At 57.3% G+C, this 26,555-nt stretch overlaps 3 protein-coding genes across 5 annotated transcripts; all 3 read left to right on the top strand.

Moving 5' to 3' along the window:
• The first annotated feature begins 232 nt into the window (after window positions 1-232).
• On the top strand, window positions 233-5,068 carry MRPL38 (mitochondrial ribosomal protein L38). The gene is made up of 9 exons (XM_062010764.1): window positions 233-317; window positions 466-645; window positions 1,154-1,282; window positions 1,372-1,580; window positions 2,190-2,262; window positions 2,794-2,839; window positions 3,182-3,340; window positions 4,044-4,180; window positions 4,490-5,068. Exons 1-9 carry the CDS (start codon window positions 251-253, stop codon window positions 4,624-4,626), a joined length of 1,137 nt encoding a protein of 378 aa, XP_061866748.1. The 5' UTR covers window positions 233-250; the 3' UTR covers window positions 4,627-5,068.
• A 1,113-nt stretch (window positions 5,069-6,181) lies between these two features.
• On the top strand, window positions 6,182-11,943 carry TRIM65 (tripartite motif containing 65). 2 transcript variants are annotated; one of them, XM_062011123.1, is made up of 6 exons: window positions 6,183-7,230; window positions 8,030-8,125; window positions 8,211-8,444; window positions 8,867-9,038; window positions 9,366-9,446; window positions 10,756-11,943. In XM_062011123.1, exons 1-6 carry the CDS (start codon window positions 6,778-6,780, stop codon window positions 11,286-11,288), a joined length of 1,569 nt encoding a protein of 522 aa, XP_061867107.1. In that variant the 5' UTR covers window positions 6,183-6,777; the 3' UTR covers window positions 11,289-11,943. The 2 variants fall into 2 exon arrangements, with proteins under 2 accessions (XP_061867108.1, XP_061867107.1); XM_062011124.1 differs by lacking the exon at window positions 9,366-9,446 and having other exon boundaries at window positions 6,182-7,230.
• Window positions 11,944-13,225: 1,282 nt separating this feature from the next.
• On the top strand, window positions 13,226-24,830 carry TRIM47 (tripartite motif containing 47). 2 transcript variants are annotated; one of them, XM_062010668.1, is made up of 7 exons: window positions 13,226-13,984; window positions 15,694-15,789; window positions 16,328-16,558; window positions 17,143-17,338; window positions 18,008-18,082; window positions 19,480-20,101; window positions 23,297-24,830. In XM_062010668.1, exons 1-7 carry the CDS (start codon window positions 13,262-13,264, stop codon window positions 23,340-23,342), a joined length of 1,989 nt encoding a protein of 662 aa, XP_061866652.1. In that variant the 5' UTR covers window positions 13,226-13,261; the 3' UTR covers window positions 23,343-24,830. The 2 variants fall into 2 exon arrangements, with proteins under 2 accessions (XP_061866652.1, XP_061866653.1); XM_062010669.1 differs by lacking the exon at window positions 23,297-24,830 and having other exon boundaries at window positions 19,480-22,935.
• The last annotated feature ends 1,725 nt before the right edge of the window (window positions 24,831-26,555 follow it).

Genomic DNA, 26,555 nt, shown 5'->3' with positions numbered 1-26,555 from the left:
GGCTGAGCCCCCTCTGAGGGAAACGGCTCTTCCCTGTGTGCCGCCCTGGGGTGAGGGCAGGGCTGCTGCGCCCCCGTCATCGGGATCCGCGGTGGGGACGGAGGGGCGGCCGTGAGGAGAGGGAAGCGCCGTCACTCCGCGAATGGCGGCGTGTTTCTAGTCAGGCCCTGCGCAGGACAGCCCCGTGGCTACGGCCTGGGGGCCATGGAGGCCGTTGCTATGGGAACGGGGTCCTTGCGCGGCGCGCACCATGGCGGCGCCGATGCTGAGCGCGGCCCTGTGCGGCGTCCGGGCCGCGCGGCCCTTCGGCACCGCCGGTGAGCCCCGGGCCGGGGAAGCCGCGCGGAGCGGGGGGCGGAGGGGACGCTGGGACGCCTGGGCTCTCCCAGCGGGGCCGGCTCGGGGCGGCGGGGGTGACCCCCGGCCCGCGGTGTCTCTGTCTCATTTCTCGCTCTCCGCTTGCAGCTGCGCTCTGTAAACGTGCGGCCCCGCTGGGGCCGATGCCCAACGAGGATATCGACGTCAGCAACTTGCAAGCGCTGGAAAAATACCGCAGTTTCGGTCGTTACTTCAGGCTGGCAGAGAAGGAGAGCAGGAAGCCCCGCTGGTGGAAGACGTACCGGCAGCACACCAGCCCCCAGCCAGGTACCTACGGAAGGAGCTGCGCCGTGTGGCGTTTTGTGGCTGCAGGTCAGGGAAAAGGTTTGTTGGGGCCACTGGTTTGCCCCAAAACCTGCTCTGTAAGGAGCTGATGAGGTGTTTTGGCTCTTTTCCGATATAGAAGTCTTCAGGGGAAATGGGTAGCAGTGTTGTGGAAGGAGGAATGCCGGCCAGGAGCTGCTGAAAGCTGTGGAGCAGAGTAAAGAAGTAATTCCTTACATCAGCAGCATCAGAGAGCCAGGACCCAGAGCTTTAGACCTGATAAACACACTTTGGCTGCTCTGATGAGCAGACCTCTGAGTCTGAGGGAGTGATGAGCTGAGGATGAAAGGAGGGGGCAGGAGGGGAAGCAGAGGTGATAGAATAGCGTCTCTAATACCTTGAAGTTGGTGCCTCTTGCCCCACTCTCTGATGTCTTGCAGGGAGGGTGTGTTTGGGTGTTTTGGGCATTCAGGTTTTTCACATACAAAACTTTTCTCACCCCTCTCTGAAGAGCCAAAGACTGACATCAGCCTGCCACAGGAGAAGCTGTCCCGGGCAAAGGAGATCGCGGAGAGAAAGAAGATCCTGAGGGAGAACCACCAGAATGCTGAGATGGAGAGAGCAGCCCGGCTCCGGACTGGTCTGTGCCCCACAGCCCCTCCTGCCCCTCTGCCCCGGGTCCCCAACTGCCTCCTGCACTGTTCCTCTCTCATTCCTCTCTCCTTGCAGCACTGATTCCCCTCGAGGAAGTCCGAGCTGAGTGGGAGCAGACGAGCGGCCCGTACCACAAGCAGCGCGTGGCGGAGCATTGCGGGGTGTTCCGGGACCTCTTCAAGGGGGCCACCTTCACCCCCTGGGTGCCCCTGAGCGTGGAATACAGCCAAGAAGATGAACACATCGTGCCTGTCTACTATGGGAACATAGTAACTCCATCAGAGGTGTGTGAGGGCAGCTGTGAGCAGCCCTCAGTCCATGGGAAGCCTGTGTCTGTCTGCCAGATGCTGCTGTTTGGCCTCAGGTTGCACCAGGGGAGGTTGAGATTGGAGCTGAGGAAGAACTTTTTCCCTGAGAGGATTGACAGCCCCTGTGCCAGGCTGCGCAGGGAGGTGGGGGACTCTCCAGCCCTGGAGCTATTGCAAAGCTGCATAGATTTGGTGCTGAGGGCCATGGGTTAGTGCTGGGTTTGGCAGTGTGAGAGGAGGGCTTCGACTTGATGATCTTAAATGTCTTTTCCAATCAAAACAGTTCTATGATGGGCGTTGTACCTCCTGGGAGATTTCTTTTAGAATGATATTTCCTCTGAGATGAGGAAAATATGAATAAAAAGTGTTTCTTGGACATGATAAAGACACAGCTTTGCCACAGAGTCATTGTCTGTTGGCCAGATGATGACTATTAACACTCTAGGGGCTCTCTGTGGGGAGCTGGGTTGCTCAGTGACGTGGCCATGGCCGTCACAAGTTCCTATTTGCCTTGAAAATTATGAGCTGGTCTTAATGGAGCCTGTTGTTTGAGTGATTCACATTCTCTTTATGTTACTCTTTTAGGCTTCCAGTCCCCCTGCAGTGTCATACAAGGCAGAGAAAGCCTCCCTCTGGACTCTGCTGCTCACAAATCCAGGTGAGCTGCAGATTCTTTAAAAAGAACAGCTTTAAACGGGGTTGTTTCCCTCTGCTTTTGGTTCAGCTCCTGTTTCTTTTGGTTGCACAGCCAGAGATGAGGTGGTATCTGCTAAGCAGTGACGTACCACACATGCAGGAAAGACTGTAGCCTCCACAAATCTCTAGCAGTTGGAGATGGGACAGTGATGCAACAGTGTCACAGTGTGGAAGAAAGAATTCCCTGACTCCTATCTTTTATTTCCCCCCAAACTCTCTCTCCCTAGGTGATGTGCCTGGGAGGTAGGCAGGCTGCTGCTGCTCTTACTGCATAGTGAAGGGAAGCAGCTGACCCAGAAGTCTTTTTAATCTTGGAATTTCATCTGTAGGGTTCTTTGCTCCTCATTTTAAGCTCAAGCTTATAAGAATTAGTTTTCCCCTGGGAAGGGAATGGTGGGAGCTCTCGAGCCTTTGTTAAAAGCGGGTCTGAGGGGGGGTGGTGCAAACGCCAGCATGTCCCTGAGTCACCTTTCTCTGTTGTGTGCCTTTGCAGATGGACATTTGAGAGACACAGACTCGGAGTACCTGCACTGGCTGGTGTGAGTACTGCACCTCAGAGCTGCTCAGCTTGGGGCCAGGCAGCAGCTCCTCCTGCAGAGCTTGGCAATAACCATTCACTGGGGCAGTTCTGTGGCTTTCTCTGGTGATCCTGCCATCAGCTTCTTTACCCCCGTGTTGTGGCTCTTGCTGAAGTAGTTCCAACTGTTGCTGTTGTTTCTTTTTCTCCCATTGACAGCAGGTTCCACTCTGTGTTTGCTTATCCATCAGAGTGTAAGTCGTGTCAGAACACAGCAGAGTGATTTGCAGTCCTGGCTGAGTCTAATGGGCCTGATGGAAGGAAATACATGGATGCATAGTGAAATAAACTTCTTTGTGTTCAGGACAAACATCCCAGGCAATGACATCAAGTCTGGGAAAGAGATCTGCCACTACCTGCCCCCCTTCCCTGCCATGGGAACTGGCTACCACCGCTTCATCTTCCTCCTCTTCAAGCAAGACCGCCCCATCGATTTCAGTGCCGATGTTCGCCCGCTGCCATGGTAATTCAGGCTGTCCTGCTCCCATGGTTTGGCTGTTGCTGCTTGTCATGGTCACAGCCTGTTACTGCTGTAGAAGAGCAGTTCCTTTTAGTCTGCAGGGTTGTTCAAGGCTGCTTTGAGTTTGTGTGGCATCACAACCCCAGCCCTGCCAGCACTGCTGAGTCCTGTTGCTTTAAAACAAGCTGCTAAGAAAGTGGTTTGCTCTGCCTGAGGTAGAAATATGCTCAGAGCTGGAGAAGCTGGGAGGCTTTTTATTGACTTATTTTGAGGGTTTTTGACCTCATCAACACTTAACAAGTACCTGAAAGTGAATGTCAGGAGGATGGGAAGACACTTTTTCAGTAGTATCCAGTGGCAGGACAAGGGGTAATGGACATGAGCTGGAACATAAACAGTTCCACTTAAACACAAGGGAAGTCCTCTTTGGTCTTGAGGTGAGGAAGCCCTGGCCCAGGCTGCCCAGGGAGGGTGTGGAGGCTCCTTCTTAGGAGGTATCTAAACCCTCCTGGACACGTTCCTGTGCCCCGTGCTCGAGGGGAACCTGCTTTAGCAGGGGCTTGGGCTGGGTGAGTTCTGTGTTCCTTTTCTACTTCTGTTACAAAAGTCACAGGCTCTGGTGTGATGTGGGGGGAAGTATTTACCAACCATGGTGCTGCAGGAGAAGAAGCTCACCTCAGCTCTTGTGCTTGTGTCTCTTTTCCAGCCACAGCCTCAAGCTGAGAACCTTCAGCACCTTTGACTTCTACAGGAAGCACGAGGATGCCATGACCCCAGCTGGGCTGGCGTTTTTCCAGAGCCAGTGGGACAGCTCTGTTACCTGGGTGTTCCATCAGGTCCTCAGTAAGAAGCACAGCCTGCAGGGGTGCTGGGGGAGGACCTGTTTGAGGGCCAGGACGTGACCCTGTGGGTACCACACAGGATGGGTGGGCAAGCTGGGGCTGTAGGCTCTTGCTTGGGGCTGGCACTTGTCTGGGATCTGTGTCATCCTCCACCAAACCAACAGCAGTCTGAGGAAAAAGCCTCTTAAAGGCTCTGTTGAGAGTGCATTTCAAAGTGCAGAGTGTGCACGTGGAGGCTCCTGCAGGGGAAGGGGAGGGCTGGGGTGGGGGCTGAGCCATCTGCTGACGCTCCTTGTGACCCCTTTCCCAGACATGAGGGAGCCCGTGTTTGAGTTCGTGCGGCCGCCTGTTTACCACCCTCCACAGCTGAAGTTCCCTCGCCACCAGCCCCTGAGGTACCTGGACAGATACCGAGACACCCAGGAGCCCACCTATGGCATTTACTAGAGGCACAGCCTCCTCTCCAGGTGCCATGCAGCTCCATGGCCCTGCCACACATACCTGTGCCTCTGGAGGGAAGTGACAAAGGCTCAGCCCTGGGCTCCCCAGCCCCCTGTGCTGGGCAGCTGAGGGCCTTCAGTGCTGCCAGATGGATGCTCAAAGGCTGCTTAAAGAGGACGTTTGTAGATGAAAGTAAATCTATAGCCAGGCTGAAATCTTGCTGCTGATTCTGGAGCAGAGTGATGGGTAAGGGTGAGTGTGTGGAGTGCCCCTGGAGATGCTTCTCTGTAAGGATCACAGGTCTCCTTTTGCCTCTGTATGGAACAAACAGAGCCAGGCCAGTCTGGATTTCTTCCTCTTGCAGTGCTGCTGTTCAGGACTGCATCAGCTTTCATTTGTGCAGCCCTCCTAAAGAGATGAGTCCAATTAAACATTCTGACAGTGCTGACAGAGCTGTTGTTATTGGGAAGAGCTATGGGCAGAGCTGGGCAGCTCAGTAGGGCGCAGGGGAGGAGGGCAGGAGGGCAGCCCTTCCCTTGCCCAGGAGCACCTTCCCCTCTCGGATGTTGCAGGGTGAGAAGAGTGTGACTACAGCTGCCCAGGGTCAGCACTTGCAGAGCTGGCTTCCCCTGACATCATGGGCCTTTTTCCCCTCCTGCTCACTCTGTGGATCAGGAGCAAAGCAGAGCTGCAGGGCTTGGGGCAGACACACAGCAGTGGCTGGGCACTCTGCTGTTCCTGCTGCTCTACCCAAGCTGTGGAGAGACTTTCTGCTGCTCAGCAGGGCACTTGGTGCATCCCCCTTCACATCCTTAAACCTCCAGATACCACCATGCTTTCACTGTTGCAGCTCCCTGGTCCCAGCTCAGCTTCCCAGTAACTTTTTTGAGGTTTCCCCCTTCCTCAGCAACTGGACACCTCCAGGAAACAACTGATGTCCTGAAATGCCCTTGCTGTTCTGTCTTGGGCTTGTTACCAGCTACCTGAGCACCATGAGCTCTCCCCACCCCAAAGGGTTCTGGACTCTTTTACCTGGGGTGGATTACCTGGTGAGGTGAGCAGGGAGTGTGGGTGTCCTGCAGGTGCAGACACACGCAGGGCATGGAACGCCCCTCTCTCAGCTTTCAACAGCCAGTCAGAATTTGCAGATTCAGCCCAAAGAAATGTTTTAGGGGACTGAAGCTATGCTGGGACAGGCAGGGAGGTATGACAGACCCCATGTCACCTCCTGAGCCTGTGGGCTGGCTCTGGCCCTGCTGCTGATAGGGAAACTGCTCTGTCCCTCTCTGCTCTCGGCTGCCTTGAGCGTGTGTGTAAGCAATAGCACATCTGCCAGGGGCAGGAGATAAGGGTTGGATGGGAAAGTTGGCAGGTTTTTCTCCTGAACTGTATGAAGATGAGGTGAAGGTACATGGTGTGTGGCCACCATGGTTTTCTGCAGGCAGAAGCCTTCACTGGAGCAAGACCTCATTGCCCTGCTGGCATCATCCTTGTGGTTTGGAGTTCTGATGTGCAGGAGTGGTACAAGGAACTTCCTAGGAGAAGGCATGGGAGGTGTGGGGGAGGGCTTGTGTGAACAGCAGCAGTGTAAATCAGAAAGGTGCGAGGGCAGAATGTTGCCCTGGCTGGCTGCTGGCCTGTGTCACAGCCCTTGTCACTGCAGAGGGAGGTGATGTGGCTGCAGCAGCAGTGGGTGCCCCTCTGCTGGTTCCAGGCTGGCAGGTGCCAGGAGAGATACACTGAGATCTCTGTGCTCAAGGGCCCAGCACTGGTGGGTGAGAATGCCAGGAAATTGCCTCAAAGAACAGCAAAGGACTGAAAACAAATTATCCATTGCACATGTGCCCATGCAGATGCATTCAGAGCAACATCTGTTGCTTCCACTCCTGTGTCTGCCTGTGCTGTCACTGTCTCTGCAGCCTTACGTCCTCTCCACGGTCTGCTGCTGTGCCCTGCAGCCCTTCCCTGACCCTGGGGACAGCAGCTCCAACCGTCCCCAGGGTCTCCCCAGCGTCTGGCACAACTGCAGTGGCTGAGAAGGCAAGCACTGCGTGTCTGTTTAAGGACCCGCCTCTGGGCTCAACGTCACCAGCTCCTCCCCTGCACGGCTGAGTTTCTGTTTCCCCGGCTGCCTTGGTCGCCTCGTTTCCCACTTCGATGCGGGCTGCAGGCAGGATGGCATCCCAGAGGCTGGAGGAGAAGCTGGTTTGCTCCATCTGCCTGGAGCTGTTCAGAGTGCCCGTGACCTTACCCTGTGGGCACAACTTCTGCAAGCTCTGCATCAGCAACCACTGGCAGCAGCAGCAGGCGCCCGCCGGGGCCGAGAAGGGCTACACCTGCCCCGACTGCCGCAGGGAGTTCGAGCGGTGCCCGGAGCTGAAGAAGAACGTCACCCTGTGCAGCGTGGTGGAGCTGGCACAGGAGGAGGAGGCGGGCGCCCCGGGCACGGCGGGGACAGAGGCGGCCCGTGGAGAGCTGTGCCCGCAGCACGGGCGCCCGCTGGAGCTGTACTGCGAGGAGGAGCAGCGCTGCATCTGCTGCGTCTGCACCGCGCGGCACTGCCAGCGCCACCGGCGCCTGCTGCTCGAGGAGGAGCGTGCCAAGAAGCAGGTGGGGACAGGGGCTGGCAGGATGGGGGACAGGGGCAGCTCGGCACGGCACGGTGACCGCCTCTGTCCTGCGGCGGGGATGTGCTGAGCCCCCGTGTGCTGAGCTGTGCCCGGCCTCAGCTGAACATAAATAACTGATAGTTGAGGGTTGATAACAAACTAACCATGAGCAACAATGTGCCCTCGTGGTCAGGAAGGCCAATGGCAGCCCGGGATACATTAAGAAGAGTGTGGGCAGAAGGTCGAGGGAGGTTCTGCTCCCTCTCTGCTCTGCCCTGCTGAGGCCTCAGCTGTCCAGTTCTGGGCTCCTCAGCTCCAGAGGGACAGGGAAGTGCTGGAGAAGCCAGCACAGGGCTAGAGAGATGATCAGGGGAATGGAGCTTCTTCCTTCTGAGGAAAGGCTGCAGGAACTGGGGCTGTTCAGGCTGGAGACTGAGGGGGGAGCTCATTAATATTTACAAATATCTAAGGGGTGGGTGTCAGGAGGTTGGGGAATCACCTTTTTCTATGGTGTCTAGCAACAGGACAAGGGGTGATGGGATGAAGCTGGAACACAAAAAGTTCCATTTAAACAGAAGAAAAAACTTTTTCAGTGTTTCAGTGAGGGAGCCCTGGCACAGGCTGCCCAGGGAGGGTGTGGAGGCTCCTTCCTTGGAGGGCTTCAAGACCCTTCTTGACACATTCCTGTGTGACCCGATCTAGGTGGGACCTGCTCTGGCAGGTTGGACTAGACAGTTTCTAAAGGTCCCTTCCAACCCCATCATTCTGTGATTCTATGATGTTGGTGCCTCCCATGACAGGCCCTTTTGCAAGAGTTCCTGGAAAAAAAACAGGAGGAATCAGAGAGGATCAAGCAGTGGATGCAGGAGCTGGAGCAGCAAACACAGAGCATCAAGGTAACGCTGCTGCTGCTGCCATGCTGGGCACAGGTGTGGGACTGCACTGGCTCTCATGTCTCTTTCATGGCTCTTCCCCACCCAGGACTCCTCAGAGCAGCTCAGATCGGTGATTCTGAACAAATTCACTGTCCTGAGGAAATCTCTAGAGGATTTCCAGTGGCAGACAGTGACCAGGATTGAGAAAGAACAAGAAGCAGCACTGGGGCAGGTGGGGGAGAACTGGAGCATCCTGAAGGACCACCTGGACAGCCTGGGCCAGCACAGGGAGAGGGCTCAGAGCCTGCTGGCTTGCCCTGACCACAGGACCTTCCTCCAGGTATTGGCACCTTTGGTGAGGGCAGAGACACAGTCAACCTCTTCCCTGGAGAGAATCCTCACAGGGGTTGAGGGGCACCCTCAGCCCAGCCCAGGGATGTGATGGGGCTGTGGGGAAGAGCTGCTTCTGGGGCTGGGAGGTTGTCCTTGAAAAGTTAGGGAATGCAATGCCAGATGCAGACTGTGCTGCCTGTAGGGCCATGGGAAGCATCTCCCACCCCAAAACCACTCAGCAAGACCCTCCCAGCACCAGCAAATCACACAGTCCTGTGCCACAGCCCCTCTGCTCCCCACAGCCTCACGTTCCCCCTGCAACTATCCCTACACTGCAGTCACAGCTGGAGGGATGAAGCGTGTGTGGGTGGGACTCGGAGCTGTGGTTCCCCCAGGCTGGTGCAGGGGTGTCTGCATTTCTGTCCACAGGAATTCCCTCTGCTCCCATCTCCAGAGAGCCCAGAGCCTCTACTCCCCGTGGAGTTTGATGTGGCCACTGTGATCAAACCTGTCATTGAGATCCTCACCAACATCTCCAGGCTCCTACTGGAGGACCTGCCTGACTCTGTGCCCTCCCAAGCCCCTGACCCCATGGACCAAGGTAACTTTCTGCTTGCAGGGCTGTCCCTAAGGGCTTCAAGTCACCCTGAACTGCAGCCTGGCCCATGGCACTGTGCTGGGGTCACAGCTGCCAGAGGCAGAGCTTTGGGATGGGGACATGTATCCCAAACAGCAGATGGGTATCAAAGGAGTGGGATGAGCTGGGTGGCTTCCTTGTAGCTCCTCCTTGCTGGCAATGCTGAGCCACAGTGGCACATGCCTGTTCCCAAGCTTGGGTGTGACAGACTTCCTCCTCATCTCATGGAAGCAGGGAAGGAACAAGTTTTTTGGTGGCATCACTCAAAACTGTTGTCCCCAACCTCCACAGGCCCAGTGCAGCCCTGGGGGCCTTCAGTGAAGGTGGTGGCCCCTGTCCCTGAGTGTCAGCTCAGAGCTGAGCTTCTGAAAGGTGAGGAGCATGTGGGGGTCTGGAGGGACAGCACCTCGCTGGGGTCCTCAGCAAGCACAGATTTCACCAAGCTGTGCTCTTCCCTGGGGGGAGGGTGGTTGTGGCTGCAGGGACAGGACAAGGGCTCCTTCCCTGGCTCTCCTAATCCCTCTCCTGAAATGCAAAGGGTGTCCAGGGCTGGGGTAAAGGGGCTGTGGGACACTGCATGGCCAGGAAAGGTCTCCTTAGGGGGGTTAGTGGCACCAGGAGACGTTTTCCCATGGAGCTTGGGGCTGCCAGTAACCAGCACTGTGTCTGCTGCTGCCCTAGATCATGCCCCATCTCCATCCTTCGTTTTCAGCTGCCTTGGGTGTCTGCCCTGGGCAGGAATGCTGAGCCTGTTCCCAGATCCCCATGTTTGGAGACAACACTTCCCAGAGGCACACAGGCAGCCCCAGCAGCTGGCAGGCAGCCCCCATGGGACATGTCCTGGGCTGCCAAGCCACCCTGCCCAGCCCAGCACCACTCTGGAGCCCTCCCTGCAGCCCCTGCTCTCTAGGCAGGGATACAGCCCCACGCTGCACAGCCTTTCGTGTCCCCTTCCCTCCCCAGGCCCACCCTGCTCTGATTCTTTAGGGATTTCCTCCTTTTCCCATCTGCTCCCCCTTGGGAAGAGGGTTGGATGATGTTAAGGGTGTGTTGGTCACATCATTCTTGCCAGGGAGGCAATCAGTGCCCGTGGGACCTGTAAGATTTCTTTCCATCAGCCCCCATGAAACATTCTCAGTGTTGTTTACAGGAAAACAGTGTTAATTTGGGCAGCAGGGGTGAGCCCAGAGCAGGTGACCAGGGGGAATGTTGCAGGAGGAAGGTGAAGTGCTGGTGGCTGGTGAGTGCCCATGGTATGAGGAGTTACTGCAGCCTGTGCTGGGGAGAGTAACTTCCCATGGGCAATGTCATGTTTATTCAATGCCTGGAGTTTCTCCCCCACGCTCAGAGTTTTTGCTCCTAAAACCAGGCACGTCTCTCCCAAACAGCCCCAGAGGCACTGCTCCGTGCTGGCTGTGAGCTGGGCCGTGCAAGGACTGCGTGAAGCACCGTGTCTCAGCCTTTTAACAGCTGTTTTGGGGCTGTTTCTCTTCCTCCTAGCAGTTAGGGGGCGGGCAGGTATCACATCTCACCCCACTGCCCCTCCAAACACCCTCTGACTTGGTCCCTCCCATTTCGGGAGCCAGCCCTGTGCAGTCCGAGCCCCATCACCACCGAGTCACACCAAGGGTGGGAGGGTCTGACACAGCATTTCAGCCCCATCTCTCTCTGCTCTTCCCAGACCACCGCAACCTCACCTTCGACCCCGAGACCGCCAACAAGTACCTGGAGCTGTCGAAGGGGAACCGGCGGGTGAGGCACAGCCCCAGCCCCAGCCCCGGGCGGCAGGAGCAGGGCCCTCGCTTCCAGCCCTGGCAGGTGCTGTGCACGCAGGGCTACGGCCACGGCCACCACTACTGGGAGGTGAATATCTCCAGCCACATGGTCATCCTGGGGGTGACGTACCCAGGGCTGCCCCGGGAGCGGCAGCAAGGCCACACCTTCAACATCGGGCTGGACGGGGGCTCGTGGGGGCTGCAGGTGCGGGAGGACGGCTACCTGGCCTGGCACCAGGGCCGGCCTGAGAAGATCCAGAGCCAGCTCTATAAGGACCTGGGGGTCAGCCTGGATTACAGCAAAGGGCTCCTCTCCTTCTATGGCCTCGGGGAGCGGACACGGCTCATCCACTCCTTCCACAACGTGTTCACGGAGCCGCTCTACCCCGTCTTCTGGCTGTGTGAGGGGCGAGTGGTGACGCTGCGCTGGAGGGACTGAGGCAGAGCCCCCGTGCTGCTCTGCCGCCCAGGGGGGCACGTCCCAGACCCGTGGCAAAGCCTGGACCTGTGGCAAGTCCCAAGCTGGTGCTGTAGCCGAGCTGCAGCCAGGGGCTGGTGCAGTGAGGGCCCCTGGTGCTGAAGCAGGAGGGGGGTGCAGTGTTTTAGCAAGAGCTGATGAGGACAGATGAGCAAATGAACCCACCTTGAACTGCACATGTGAATGTCACGCTGGTGAGAGCTGGGAAGGGATGTAGGGCTACTGGCCGTGCCCTGGCCTGGGGGTGAAGCCACTGGTCACTGTGGGGATGTGCAGGTGCCTGTTGCTGCAACAGAGTGAGGGATGGGGAGAGGGAGGTGCAAGAATTAGGGTTTTCCTCTTTCTCCCATCCTGGACAAACCTCCCAAACCTGAGGGAGATTGGGGGGGAGGGGAGACTCCAGAGGGGGCTGCTGCAGCCTTGGGCTACTGTGAAGCAATGCCAAGGGATCCCTGTGCTCCACCAGCCCCCTGTGCAGGCAGGTTCTGCTCCCCCAGCCCCTCCTCAACCCCTCTTGTGGCTCTTGGACATGGCAGAGCAGCTTTTTGGGGTACCATGCTGCAGTTGCTCTTTGTACTAAGCTGCTTTCCCCAAATAAAGCTTTATTTTCTCACTAGTTTGACCTCAGTGCTAGTGGGAGCTGTTGGACCTGACAGCACTGGGGGGGTGATCTGAGCAGGGCCTCATCCTGCCCCACTGTGGGGCCAGCAGCAGGGACCAGCCCCATGTAGTGGCCAGCTGGCAACAGGACTAGAAAGTGTTTTATTTACAGAACAACTGTGATAAGGAAACCTGGTTTCCCATGGCTCTGCCCCAAGGCTGATCTGGCACAGAAGAAAACGTGAAGCTTTGATTGAAGCTTTTCCAAGGGTGAGTCTGCAGGTCCAGCATCTCCCTCCCCTCCCATGGGGATGCTGGTGAGGACTAATGGAGCCAAACTGGGCACTGGGTTCAAAGGTGCTGGGAACTGCAGGCAAATGCATGAGGAATGAGTCACATCAGCTTGTTTCCTCTTGGGGAAAATGGACTTAAAAGGATCAATGCCCCTTTTCAAGGGCAGATGGAATTAGCCTTGCAGTGCTTCCTCCTTCAACTCCACACGTCCCTGCTCCTCCAGGCCCTGTCCTTGGGTGGGACCTTGGGCCAGCACAGACCTGGGAAACATCCCAGCCAAAAAACTGCCTGTGTACCCTGCACAGGACGTGTCCAGAGATCCCCTGGTTAGCAGGCAGATGATCACACCAAAAGCACTTTGGTGTCTTTCCAGCCTTGCCCTTTCACAAGGCAAGAGGGCACAGGGACTCAGCCAGGACCTGGGTACTGCATCACTTTTTGGCCACAGGAACAGCTGAGATGGGCCATGGGCAGGAAAACACCTGCACTGTGTACTGGGGAGAGCTCAGGACCCTCCATATGGCCCCCAGGGCAGAGAGCAGCTCCTGGGGGACAATGGGATGGCACCAAGTCATTGGTGCCATCCCATTGGATTGGAATAGGTTGGCATCAGCTTCCCTGGACAGGAGATTTGGGGAGGGGTGCTGCAGCCCCTCCTGGAGACAACAGAACTCCTGAGACGGTCCAGATCTCAGGGGGACCGATCCTTTAGGAGGTAGTGGACCCGGGGTGGGAGACAGTACCTCCTCAGCAGCGTGGCATCCCCCCCGGGGCAGATCTCCCAGAAGGAGATGCCTGGGAGAGGGACCAGATGCCCGGTAGGGAGGGGAGCAGGTCCAGGGGGGCTGCAGGTGGTTGGGAACCAAGCCCCAGGAGCCCGGCGGCTGTAGGGGAGGGTGTCGGCCCCCCGGGAAGCAGCAGCAGCAGCAGCTCCGGGGGCGGGGAGGCGGAGCGGGCAGGCGGAGCTCGGAGCCCATCCGCCCGCCTCCGGGGCCGGGGCAGGGGCCAGGGCCGGGGCCGACTGCTCGGGGCTCTCAGGGATGGAGACGGCGCCCGGGAGCGCCCCGCCGTCCTCCGCCGAGGCGTTGCGCTTGGCCCTGGCGGCTCCGGGGCTGCCGGACGGTCCTTTCGGTTGCCCCATCTGCCTCGATCTCCTGAAAGACCCGGTGACGGTACCGTGCGGGCACAACTTCTGCGAGGGCTGCCTGCGGGCGCTGCGCCAGCGGCCGGGCCCCCCCGACGGCAGCGGCGCGGCGGGCGGGGCGGTGCGCTGCCCGCTCTGCCAGGAGCCCGTCCCCGCAGCGTTGCGGCTCCGCAAGAACCGCGCCCTTTGCGAGGTGCTGCCCTTGTTGGCTGCCGCCGCCGCTTCGTCCCCCCCGTCCCCGGCCGCCTCGTCCCCCATGGCCCCGGGAGCCGAGAAGGAAGAGCAGGAGGAGGAGGATGCTGCGGGGGAGGAAGGAGCGGCGGTGCTGTGCGACGTGTGCCCGGCGGGCTCGAGGGTAGCGGCGACGCGATCGTGCCTGGTTTGCTTGGCCTCTTTCTGCGAAGCCCACCTGGAACCGCACCGCCGCGCCCCCGCGTTCCGCGCACACCGCCTGGTCGCGCCGCTGCGGCGGCTGGAGGAGGGTCTCTGCCCGCGGCACCTCCAGCCCCTCGACGGCTTCTGCCGAGCCGAGCAGACCTGCGTCTGTGCCCGCTGCCGCGCACACGAGCATCGCGCCCACGACGTGGTGCCCCTCGAGCGGGAGCGGGAGCTCAAGGAGGTGCGTGGGGTGCGGGGACCGGAGGGAGGGGGGTGGGCGGTGGGGGTTTACACACAGGGATGGACCTGGCAGGGGCTGTGCCACGGAGGGGGCTGCACGCAGGACCTAATCCCGGCGTGGAAGTGTCCATGTGCCGGAGGGGCATCTGGGGTGGGGTGAGGTGCAGCACCTCAGGGAGGGCTCGTGCTGCACCCACGGGGCACCTCATCCCTACAGGAGGGTGCGGGATGTGCGGGGGTGGCACTGAGGGGACCCCCTGTGTGGGGTGGGTGCTGCGGCCCTGTCCCCCCAGAGGACCCCGCCCTGGCACAGAGGGACGGGGCGCTGTGCCATCAGGGCACCCAGCAGAGAAGGGACGGCACCGGCATTAGCGGCAGAGCCGCTGCCCGCCGGGCCCTGGGGCTCACTCTCGTTGTGGGGCCAACCTCGCGATCCCCGTGGGCGCAGAGCTGCGGGTGAGGACACCCCGCAGAGGCCTCCCCCGCGGTCGCGGGGCTCCCGCTGTCTCGGTCCGGTTCCCACAGCGCGGTGAGGGCGGTTTGTGTCGGCGCTGGCCGCCCGCCCGCCGCCCCCGCCCCCGCCCCGCCGCCCCTTTGTGTCCCGGCCGTTTGGCAGCGGGTTTTTTTCCATCACTCCCATTCCCAGATGCGGCTGAGTCACCTCCTGAATTCACACCCACGGGCCTCCCCGGGAGCCCGGCACAGTCCCGGCCACTGTTGCCTCGGGTGCGTGGGGTCTCTGTGGGGTGCAGGCAGCAGGGAGCCCGCGGGGCTCCGGGCGCGGTGACGCCCCCGTGTCAGCCGCGGCTATTTGGGGATCTTGGGGTTTGCTTTGCCCAGGGTACAGCCCGGGGTCTGCAGCCACGCTGGCAGGGAGAGCCGGCTCCCGCTCCCTCACAGCACTTGGGGCTGCAGGAAAACCCTTTGATCGCCGTTATTAGTCATCAGGTGCCTGAAAATAGCGCGGGTGAGCTCAGCGCCGAGGAGCCGTCGGGGCTCGTCAGGCGCCGCTTCCCCACGGCCGAGCGGCTCCCACGGGGGCTGAGCACCGGGACGAGAGTAATCGCGATGCCCTCCTGGGGCGAGGGGCCGAGCATCGGAGCAGGGAGGGAGCTGCAATGCCCTCCAGGCTCCCGAGGGACTGTCCCTGCGATGGGCAATGGCCGGTGAACAATAGCGCGTCAGGAAGCCGCGGTGGGCCGGCGCTTCCTCTGCAGCCACGCAGCACCCCGTGCTCCTGAGCTGCTCTGCTCCGGTCCTAACGAGAAACCTCCAGGAGACTCAGGGCTGCGTTTCTGAGTGCTCCAGAGATGCCTTTTGGCTTCTGCAGCAGCCCTGGGAGGGGTTTTCCCAGCTTTGGGATAGGTCACGGAGCTTAATTGCAATCGCTGCACAATGCTTTTGGTTTCTGCTGGGACCCGAGTGAGGAGTGTGGAATTGGGTACAACCCTTTGCAGCCTGAGCCTGGCTACTCCTTTCACTTTCCAGAGGAGTGAGCAGGGGTGGCTGCACGTGGGATGGTTCAGGGCACAAAAGCAGAAAAACAACTCGTGATTCCGCTTGCACCCTTCAACCAAAGCAAAGTCACAGTCAGAGAGCGGGCTGTGGGGTTGAACTTAGGGAGAGGCTGTGGGTTGGACTTAAGGGAGAGTGCCTCGCTAGTGCCAGGGTTGGGGGGCAGAGCTCAGTGTTTGTCCTTCGTGTCTGCAGGCCCAACAAGCCAAATTCCTCAGCGATGTGGAGAATGAGCTGGAGGAGCTGGCGGTCACCATCGCACAGGCCAAGAAGATGGTGGAGCTCATTAAGGTGACTGCGGTGGCTTCACTCCGTTAACATGGCTCTGCTGGGTGGGGAGCAGAGGTGAAGGAGCCACGAGCTTTTGGGCTGTGTGGGGTGTAGAGATGATGCTCACAGAGGAGCAAATGTCCCATAAAACAGGTGACCCTGGCCTGAGGATCCTTGTTTCTCATCTCTGACAACCCTCATGGCATCTCCACTTGCTTTTGTTTGCAACTTGGAACAGGGCAAAGACCATGACAGGGCATCTGCTGGCTCTGGGACCTTCTCTCTCCAGGCTCGTGGGGTTTTGGTCCCCTTTGGCCCTTGTGCAAACTTGTCACTTCACTGTTTGGGGACACAAGATGTGCTGGAGCAGTACTGGCTGTGCCCAGCCAGGCCTCTCAGCACCTGGGTTGTAAAGTGCTCCGAGCTCTTGGGTGAAGGAGGTAACAAGGTGTCAGGGGACCCTGCAGAGCTGAGAACTGGGTGCTGAGCAGGGGACAAGGGTATTGCCCCCCACCCTCACCTATGGGAGGTGACCCTGAGCCCTCTCTCCTACTCTCAGGGTGCTGCTGCAAAGGAGAGGGAAAGAGTTGAGAAGTTCTTTGCAGAAGCCTCCAAGGTGCTGGCAACCTTCCAGAAAGAGGTGACTGGTTTCATCGAGGATGGGGAGCGCTCCATGCTGGGAGAGGCCGAGGCTGATCTGCGCTGGAAGGAGGAGAGACGAGCCAAGCTGGCCCAGTGCAAGCAAAACCTGGAGAACGTCCCCAGCACTGACACCATCTACTTCCTCCAGGTGCCTGGGGGGGAGTGAGCTGAGGAGAAGGAGCAGATAGTGTTGTCATTTGGGGTTTTGTACCATCTCACGTGGAGCTGGGTGCCAGGAGCCCTGGGATGGGAAGGCTGCAAAGTCTCAGCTCTCTTGGCACAGTCTTCTCCCTTCCCCACTCCTGAAGGGATGGGCCAGTCCAGGCTTTGTCCTCCATCACACCCACCTCCATCCTGGCTGTGGCTCAGGAGCTGACGTGCTGCCCAGCCTGGGTACCTCAGTGTGAGGGGGACACCCAGCTTGGGGTGTCCCACTACCCCTCTTCAACATCCCTCCCCTCCCCAGCAGCCCAAAAAGAGGAGACCTTTTAGGGAGGAGGTGCTGCTGCCTGCGAGGTGGGCATGGGCTGGGTCCAGGTTTGAAAGGGAATGAGGAGAAGATGCCAGGAACACGTGGCTGGGAAAGTGCTCTCCTCCCTCATGCAAAGCTGTCCTTGGGCCAAGTCCTGCAAGCTGCCAGTTCCCAAATCCTCCAGGGCAGGGTGGGGCTGTGGAACAAGAGACAGTTTGGGCTTGTTTGAAACCTCCTGAAACTCTGATTTTCTGGCTCAGGAATTTCAGGCCTTAAAAGTAGCCATGGAAGAAAACGTCTCCCCAGCTCTGAGCTTCCAGAATGAGCTGAACTTCACCAGATGCACCCAAGCTGTGTGTGCCGTGAAGGACGCGCTGGCTGCTGCCTGCAAAAACCAGTGGGACCACTTGCAGGGGAAAGGCATCGATGGGCTGAGTTTCCAGGAGATGGAAGAAGGTTTGTGTTCACCCAGCCCCTCTGCCTGGAGCTCACCCCATTACCCTCCATCCTCCCTGTGTGGGTGGGAGATGGCTGCAGGCTCCGTGACTCCTGTGAGCATTGGCCCGTGTCCTGCCAGCTCTGGAAGTTGTTTCCCTGCCCGTTGCACAATCCCTGTCTGAGCTCACGCCTCCTCCTTGAGGTTTGATGGATTTTTTCCACAGAGACCAGAGACTGGAGAGGCAACAAACAGCCTGGGAGTTAGGCAGGGCCCTGTGGGAGGGGGCAAGTAGCCAAAGTGGCCTCCCATGAAAGGGGACTCTTTCTTCCCAGGACAGATGATCCTCTTGGTGGGACAGACTGTGGGCTCCCAAACCTGCCAGCCTTAGAAAGCCACCGTGGCAGCTTTCTCCTGTGCTCTCTTGTTTAGCCTGAGCATTCTCCTCCCTCTCATTTTCTTGTGTGCCCACAGGATGCAGCCAGCTCCTTGGCCCCGTTGCCCACCTCCCTGGGGTGACAGAGGTGGCGTCTGTCTGAGCCAACTGGGATGTGCAGGGGGAGCTGAGGGCACTAGCTGGGGCTCAGGGGCTGCAGCAGCTGGGGACCATCGAGGGGTGATGCTCCAGTAACACCCTTGGTTGTGGGTTGGTTTGCTGATGTCAGACCCTTCTGTCCTTCTCTCTGCAGCATTGTCTGAGTCCCGTTTTCCAGACAAGTCCAACAATCCTGCGTACCTGGAGAGCCGTGACTACTTCCTGAAATGTAAGTGAGGCACTTTGCTTTCCCAGCTGTTGCTAAGGTCCATCTGCCCCTTCCTCTCTCCTGGCCCACCAGCTCCTTCCCTGGTCCCGAGCCAATTGGCAGGAGCTGCCACCAGAGCAAATATTGCTCAGCTCAGGAAGAAGCCTCTTTGCTTTCCTGACAACAGTCATCGTCTGGTCAGGTGATATTTTTTCCCCTTTGTTTGTGGTTCTGCTGGCCCCGCTGCCAGGGAGGCTGCAGATGGACTGTGTCACTTCTGCTGCCTTCCAGCCTTTGACAGACTGGATCCTCTGTTAAATTAGATCAGAGTTTGTGCATCTGCCTTGTTTGCCTCAGAGCAGTGATCTGGTGAGGGTCAGTGTGAGCAGACAGAGGGATAATTCAATGTCTGAGCAGAGACAGAGGGCTGAGGCTGGAGGATGCAGGGCTGAGTCTGGTCTTCAACACCACCTATAGATATGTATCAGGGACTGGAGCATCTTTCTTGTGAGGAAAGGCTGCAGGACCTGGGGCTGTTCAGCCTGGAGAAAAGAAGGCTGAGGGGGGACCTCATCAACACTTATAAGTCCCTAAAGAGTGGGTGTCAGGAGAATGAGGTGATGCTTTTTTCTGTAGTGTCCAGTGACATGACAAGGGGTAATGTATATGAGCTGGAACACTAACAGTTCCACTGAAACACAAGGAGAAGCTCCTTTGGTGCTGAGGTGAGGGAGCCCTGGCCCAGGCTGCCCAGGGAGTGTGTGGAGGCTCCTTCTTGGGTGGTTTCCAAACCCACTTGGACACATTCCTGTGTCCCCTGCTCAAGGGGAACCTGCTACTGTTCCTACTAGTGCTCTGTCAGGTGGATTCTCTGATGTTTGAATGTCTAACGACAGGCAACGGAGCTGGGAAGGAGCTGGAGCACAAGTCTTATGAGGAGTGGCTGAGGGAATGATGGGTGTTCAGCCTGGAGAAGAGGAGGCTGAGGAGAGACATGAGCACTCTCTGCAACTCCCTGACAGGTGTTTGTAGGAGATTGAAGGGACAGTAACGAGTGATGGAACAAGAGGAAACGGCCTCAACTTGCCCCAGGGGAGGTTGAGGTTGGAGCTGAGGCAGAACTGTTTCCCTGAGAGCGTTGTCAGCCCCTGTGCCAGGCTGCCCAGGGAGCTGGGGGAGTGCCCAGCCCTGGAGGGATCCCAAAGCCGTGGAGCTGAGGTGCTGAGGGCTGTGGGTTAGTGCTGGGCTGGGCAGGGTGAGGGGTGGGCTGGGACTTGATCTTTTCCAACCAAAGCAATTCTGTGATTCTATGATTGTAATTGCTGAAGGCTGGAGCAGGTGATCAGAGCAGGGAGGGCCAGGGGAGGATTCCTCCCGTTTCCCTCCTCCTCCTCATGTCTCCTTCTTGCCCCACACAGTTGCCTTCATCATCGACCTGGACAGTGACACAGCTGACAAGTTCATCCAGCTGTTTGGCACCAAAGGGGCCAAGCGGGTGCTGTGCCCCATCCCCTACCCAGAGAGCCCGACCCGCTTCATCAACTGCGAGCAGGTGCTGGGTGTGAACCTCATGAACCGGGGCAACTACTACTGGGAGGTGGAGATCATCGACGGGTGGGTGAGCATCGGGGTCATCGCGGAGGACTTCGACCCGCGGGGCTCCTACAACCACGGGCGCCTGGGCCGGAACGAGAGGTCCTGCTGCCTGCAGTGGAACGGAGAGAACTACGTGGCCTGGTTCGGTGGCTTTGAGTCTGTCATCCAGCAGCCATTCTTCCACACAATCGGGGTCTTCCTGGAGTATTCAGAGAAGGCCCTGACCTTCTACGGAGTCAAGGACTCCAAGATGACCTGCCTGCAGCAGTTCAAGGTCTCTCATTTTGCCAAGGGTCAGTTTGACCCATTCCAGAACAAGATCAACCACCAATTTGCCTCCCTTTTCTTGTGCAAGCTGAAACCAGCTTTCTTCCTGGAGAGTGTTGATGCCCACCTGCAGATCGGGCCGCTGAAGAAAGATTGTGTGTCGGTGCTGAAGCGCAGGTAACTGCTCAGAGAGGGCAGGCCCAGTCAAGCCTCTCCTGCAGCGGATTCCTGCCATCACAGCTTCTCCTTGGCAGCCTTGTGTTTCTCTGTGGCAGCCCTCCCTCCTCGTTCTGTGCTGTTGTTGGTGGCCCAGGGGTGGATGAAGCCGTCTGACGGGCAGAGCCACGGGCTGGGAGCCAGGAGAGAGCTGGATCCCAGTGCCTCCTCCCTTGCTGGGCTGCTGAGCTAACTTGGGCGAGTCTCTGTGCTTCTCCTTGCCCATCTGTTTCCCTTTCTGGACATCAAGGACTATGAAACAGCCTTTCTTGGTAAAGTGCATTGCTCAGGACAAGTGCCACATAAATTTGAAGCAGTATCTTGGCCAGCTGCCGGGCTGCCTGGTCCCTCTCCCTAATATCTGCTCACACTGCCCTGGTGACTTGCACAGATCATAGAATTATGGAATAGTAAGTGTTGGAAGGGATCTCTAGAGCTCCTCCAGCCCAAGCCCCTGCTAAAGTAGATTCCCCTCGAGCAGGGGGCACAGGAACGTGTCCAGGTGGGTTTGGAAACCTTCCGAGAAGGAGCCTCCACACTCGCCCTGGGCAGCCTGGGCCAGGGCTCCCTCACCTCAGCACCAAAGGAGCTTCTCCTTGTGTTCCAGTGGAACTGTTTATGTTCCAGCTCATGTCCATTACCCCTTGTCCTGTCACTGTAGAAACAGGAAAGTGTCACCCCCTCCTCCTGACACCCACCCTTTAGGTGCTTAGAAGTGCTGATGAGTTCCCCCCTCAGCCTTCTCCAGGCTGAACAGCCCCAGGTCCCACAGCCTTTCCTAATAAGAAAGATGTTCTAGTCCCCTGATCATCTTGGTAGCCCTAAATGCTCTACTTTGTGCCTTATCTCAGTCTCTGTGTCACTGCTGCTGCTTTAAAGTGCTGGCTCATTGACACCTTCCAAGTGCTCCTTAGGAAGTGCCTCTGAAGTAGCAAACCCAGCCCAGGCTGGGCCATCTCCACAGCAGATGTGGAGGCTTCTCCTGTGTCACATCACTGCAGTGCCTTGGCGAAGGAGGGCAGGGTGCTGCAGGGCCAGGGGGATGCAGAGGAGCCCACCCAGGTGCAGGGGCCCTGCAGTACCTGTCCTGCCACGCCTCACCCTCTGTTAGTGCTGCAAAAGGGACGTGAGGACCGTGTCCCTCGCTCAAAGGCTGCTTTGTGGCCAGACTCATTTGGGAAAAGCCATGTCCCCACCACAGGCAAAAATCCCAGCTGGGAGAGGGGAGAAAGTTCCTGCCTAGATGCGGCAGCACCATTCTTTGCTTGAGATGGCAAAGCCAGTGGCTCGTAACAGTTCTGAGGATGTGATTTTAGTAACTGTTCCTCAGGAACTGCTTGCCAAAGCTTTATCAGCCAGATTTTCCCCTGCATTTTTGATGACCTTACTATATTAAGGCTTTTTAATACTGTTAAAATCCCAGTTTTTAAAGTATCCTGGGCAGACTTGAGCTGTATATGTACCCCTTAGCTGAGAGAGAGTGTTTTTAAGTGCCAAAGGGGTGCTGAGAATACATCCCAGGGGCACATGATGCGTTTTAGGGAGAGCTGTGAGTGCATCAATAAGAGGTGCAGCATCAATCAATTACAACATAACGTTTTAGACTCTGCCAATGAGTAACAATTAACAAAAAACTACTTTCAAGCAAGTGCCCTGACTGGGAATGGTGGAAACTTGAGGCTAAGAGCCAAAACTGCCAGTTCACGTGTCCTAAGGGAGCTTTTCCAGAAGGCAAATACAGAAGTGCTGCCTGTGAGGGCAGGACAGTGCAGCCCCTGTCTCAGCACAGTATGACTTACCACAAGTTTATTTTTCCTGGGATTAGTTTGCTACCTACCTCCCAAAGCTTGCTTAACAGGACCATAGTGCTCTGTAATATATACCTAGAGAGGAAATGTATTGGGTCAGGTCTGGTTGGCGTGAGTGAGTCAGTGACGACACATCAGCGCTCAACAGGGATGGAAACCGGCCCATTTAGCTAAATGTATGAAATATAGAGATATATATTCCCTAAAGGATAAGCTGGAAAGCATAGTGGTATATTCAAAGGGAGCCAGTGGAAAAAAAAATGAATGTGAATAAAAAAGCAGCCACAAATCCCAAAGGTTTAAAGTTAAAGCCACGTTTACATAAACACTGAGGCTTAAAGAGCTCCTTTACTGTAACTCCTTGGCCAGCACTGCCAGTTCCTGCTGGTCCCCAGCAAATGGCCACTCGTGGGCTCTGCTTGGAGGGGCTGAAGGGCCCAAATGCAGCCCCTCCTGCCCAGGGCAGGGCTGGTGAGATGGTGTGGGAGGGTGACTGCTGGGATGTGTTTGCAAATCCTTTCTCCTCCTCCTCCTCCTCCTCGTGCAGCGGTGGTTGGAAAAGGGGAGGTGGGGCTTCCAGACGGAAATCTTGGGATGAAATCTTGGCCTTTCCCAGTCAGTGGGAATGCTGCCTGGACTTCTGTCCAGATGAAAAGTCACTCCCTGTGTCCTGAGCTCCTGCCTCAAAACCTCTTTGTTTCACTCGAGCCAGTCGCTCTGCAGCACAACTCGGCCTTTGTGTGAGATGTCAGTGGTGACACTGCACAGTGCTGACACAGCAGGGAACTCCCTATCACAAATGCCTTTCCAGATAAGAAGGGTAGAGACGTGCAACAAGCCACATGTGGTCACGTCCCAAGAGCTAGTTTAACCTTGATCTCTGCTGTATGCCCACAGGGAGAGATCTCACACGTGAGATCCTGTCTCGGCTCGGCTGGCCCTTAAGTCTCATTTCACAAAACAATAAAATCATTTGTTTGGAAAAGACCTTTAAGATCAACTCCAACCACTCACCTCACACTGCCCACCACTAAACCATGGCCCACAGCACCTCATCTTTTAAATCCCTCCAGGGATGGGGACTCCCCCACTGTCGTGGATTGGCCCAGCTAGCACAGCAGCAGCACAACAGTCTCTCGCTGGTCTTTCAACCCAATGGTTTCTTTCAACCCATGAAATTTGGAATTAGGAAGCAGGTTTTAACCCAGCAATCCCCGATTGCCCTTTACCTTTGGGAGGGAGAGAGATACTAAGTGAGTTCAGTGAGCAAATCACCTTCAACAAAAGAAAAATTCAAATGCGTGTACCTGAAGATCAGGCCCCGAAAGCCCAACTGTTTGTGTTACAGGATTAAGAAGAATCATCAGGGATCCCAGAAGTGGAAAACACGATGACTCCCTTGTCTGGGCTGTGGTTGCTCCTGGGTGATCACAAGCAGCACAACCAGTAATGATCCATCTGAAACCTGGTCAGATGAAAACAGCACCTGATGAAGTGAGGGGCAAAGAAGGGACTGTTACCAAACAAAGAGAAATGTATAGATTTTGGTTTATTGTGAGAGTGTTAATCAGAGTATAATACTCCAGTTTTACCAGTGAGAAAACTCCCTTCACATGAACATCGATTAGTACAGGATCTAAGAGCTATACATCAAACTGTACAGGATGTTGTCTCTGTGGTGGCCAACCCTTCCAGCCTTCTCAAGACCTCACAAGGAACTTATCAACGGTTCTCAGTGCCGCATCTAAAAAAATGCATTTTTTACTGCATCTCACTTGAAACCAGTAGCCAAGAACTGTTTGCTCTTGAATGGGAGAATCCCAGAACTGGCTCCCCCACTCTGGCCCCAACCCACCATCTTCTGCTGACCTTTGGGCATCCCCTGAGCACAGTGCCAGCTTCCTGAACAATAAATATGGTTTGGAGAGCTCTCTCCTGTTACGTATTTCAGCATCAGAACGTGGTGACCCAGCCAGGATCAGCTTTCCAAAGCCTCACGGAACCAGTGCAATTGTAAGGGATCCTGCCCACACTATGGAGTATTCTGGGGACACCTTCTGATTCCCTGGTGAGTTCTTGCAGCAGCAATTGGTCTGGGAGCTGATTGCAGGACATGGGTTGCATTGCAATTGAAGGAGCCTCCACGCTCTCCCTGGGCAGCCTGGGCCAGGGCTCCCTCACCTCAGCACCAAAGGAGCTTCTCCTCGTGTTTCAGTGGAACTGGTTGTGTTCCAGCTTCTGGCCGTTACCCCTTGTCCTGTCGCTGGACACCACAGACAGAAAGCGTCCCCCCATCCTGCCGACAGCCACCCTTTGGGGCCATACCCAGTGTGTGGGCCGCGGGCACGATGTGCTGGGGCCTCAGCCCGGTGCTCGCTGAGCTGCAGCCGCCCCCAAGCCTCGGCCCTGCCCCTGGGACAGCCCCGGACCTCCCCCTGCCCGGGCTTCTGGCCGAGCCCTTTGCTTACCCCAACAGTCGGTAATGCAAAGAGCCCTCTCACACTTGGGTGAGCAGGTTCCATGGACTCTCGGGAACAGAATTAAAACTCATTTATTATAACTACAACTGAGCAGTGAAAGAAAAAAGGAAAGCAAAAGAGACCGGAAAGTTATAAGGTTGAACCGCCGGGACACCTCCTCTCCAGCTGCTCCAGCCTTTCCTGGGGAGGAAAAGGATCAAGGGATGAGCCTGCAGCCCCAGGATCTTCCCAGCACTGCTTAGCTGGGAAGAAGATGGGACCTACAGCAATGCTGGGGACCTTGCCCCGATGCAGAGAGATGGGCTCTACTGGTTCCTCTCCCGGGGTGCTCGTGGTCCTGTTGGGATACACGGCTGGCTCTGCCCTCCTCGTGCCTTTCCCATGGGGCGAGTCCCAGGGCTGTGGGGCAGGGAGGGGGAGCGAGGGCACGGGCCGAGGGGAGGGACAGGGGAGGGCCCAGCGGCCACCCGGGGCAGCAGCAGCAGCTCACCTGCAGCGCCCGGATCTCGTTGCCCGTTCGGGACTGCGCTGCATTCCCTATGCAGGAGCTGAGAGGAAATGCCCGGCTTATCAGGAATCCGGAGGGCCTTTCCCGCAGCTGGCACAGCCTTTGTAGGTCCATGGCCGGTTCCTGACTATTTTTCCCACAACAAATAACGATGAAAGGAGAAAAGACAGAAATAAACAGAAAAAAAACCAGCCCTCCCCGTTGGATCCCCTCCTCCTCTTGGATCATGCCACGTGCTAACACCAGTCTGAGTATGTAGAAAGTAGACCTGACCCTGCTGAGTCGTCCTTTGCTCATCTCCCTCGGGTAAATCAGGAGGAGTGTGCAAGTGTGTCCTGCTCATGTAATTTCTGTGCCTCTGCGACCTGACTCTCCTCTCTGACAGCCGGGGATCTGACACCTGCCCGCAAGTTGCACCGTTCGTCCCTGTAATCGGAGTGTTCTCGTCCACAAAACAGCTCAGGGGTCTGCCTGGACTGGAGTATTCTGATGCTGGCCGTGTTGGTCGCTCCCACTGAGTTGTTTGTATAATGTGATTTAAATACTGGATCCTTCCAGAAGCAGTCCTCCGCTCCTCCCACCCATCTGGTAAATCATTATCAAATAACCGACTGCAATCCACGACTTGTCCTCCTGTGCCTATTTGGTCTCTGGACTGAAGGCTTACTACTATCTGTCCTCTAACAGTATCATTGTCATTTGGACCAAGCTTGCACAGATCCAGTCTCCGAAAACCAGTGTCTTTAAGGCGGTTGATTGTATCTGAAAGGAGCCTCACACAACCCAGAAAACCAGCTCCCTGTTTTTTATGAATTTTCTTGTGATTCCACACGCTGGTTGTAATTGAATCCGACTTCCCAATATATAGGTCATAATGCTGATTCCATCTTGGATCAAGTGTATTCTTCACAGTATCTGTAGAACGGCATTGGCCAGAAATGGGACAAGTCGAATTCAGGCATTAAATCCAAAGCAAATCCATCTCTGTGCGTATGTTGATCTTCCACGCCGAGAGGGTTGAATTCAAAGAGGGAGCAGAGAGATGAAGAGATGGCATCAAAACAGTCTGGGGGAGGCGCTGGGGGAAGGTTCCGACGGGCAGCGCCGCGACCCCACAGGAGACAGAGCCCACGGGACCCACAGACACGCCAAACACAGCCGCATGGTCGACCACCGAACGCGCCCCGCGCCCCTCGTCCCCCGCTTTATAGCTCCGCCCCGGCGCATGCGCTGTGCGGCCTCTGGAAGCTGCTGGAAAGCGCTGGAAGGCCCGAGCCCGGGCCCCGGCCCCGAACCCGCCGCGCCCGGGGCCCGCGCGGGGCCGCTGTGTGCTCGGACCGCTGCGCGCCCGCTCCGGGGCAACAGCGGCCCCCACAGGCGGAGCCCGGCCAGAAGCTTCCCCTGCAGCTGCCGGGGCCGGCGCCGGCCAGCGCTGACACGGCCCCGCAGCGGCCCAGGCCCGGCCCCGCGGTGACTGAGGGAACGCCTCTCTCGGGAACGTGCTGGAGAAGCCGCTGCTGCCTGTGTGCCGGCAGGGGCTGCAGGAGTCCTTCCCACCGCCGTTGAAACCTGTGTGCCGAGCCCAAGCAGCAGAAGCTGCCTGCCCTGCAGAGCCATGG

This window comes from Colius striatus, chromosome 18 (assembly GCF_028858725.1).
Source record: "Colius striatus isolate bColStr4 chromosome 18, bColStr4.1.hap1, whole genome shotgun sequence".
In the NCBI taxonomy this organism is placed as follows: domain Eukaryota; kingdom Metazoa; phylum Chordata; class Aves; order Coliiformes; family Coliidae; genus Colius; species Colius striatus.
The sequence above is the reverse complement of the archived record's forward strand: the minus strand, read 5'-3'. Positions and strand labels throughout refer to the sequence as shown.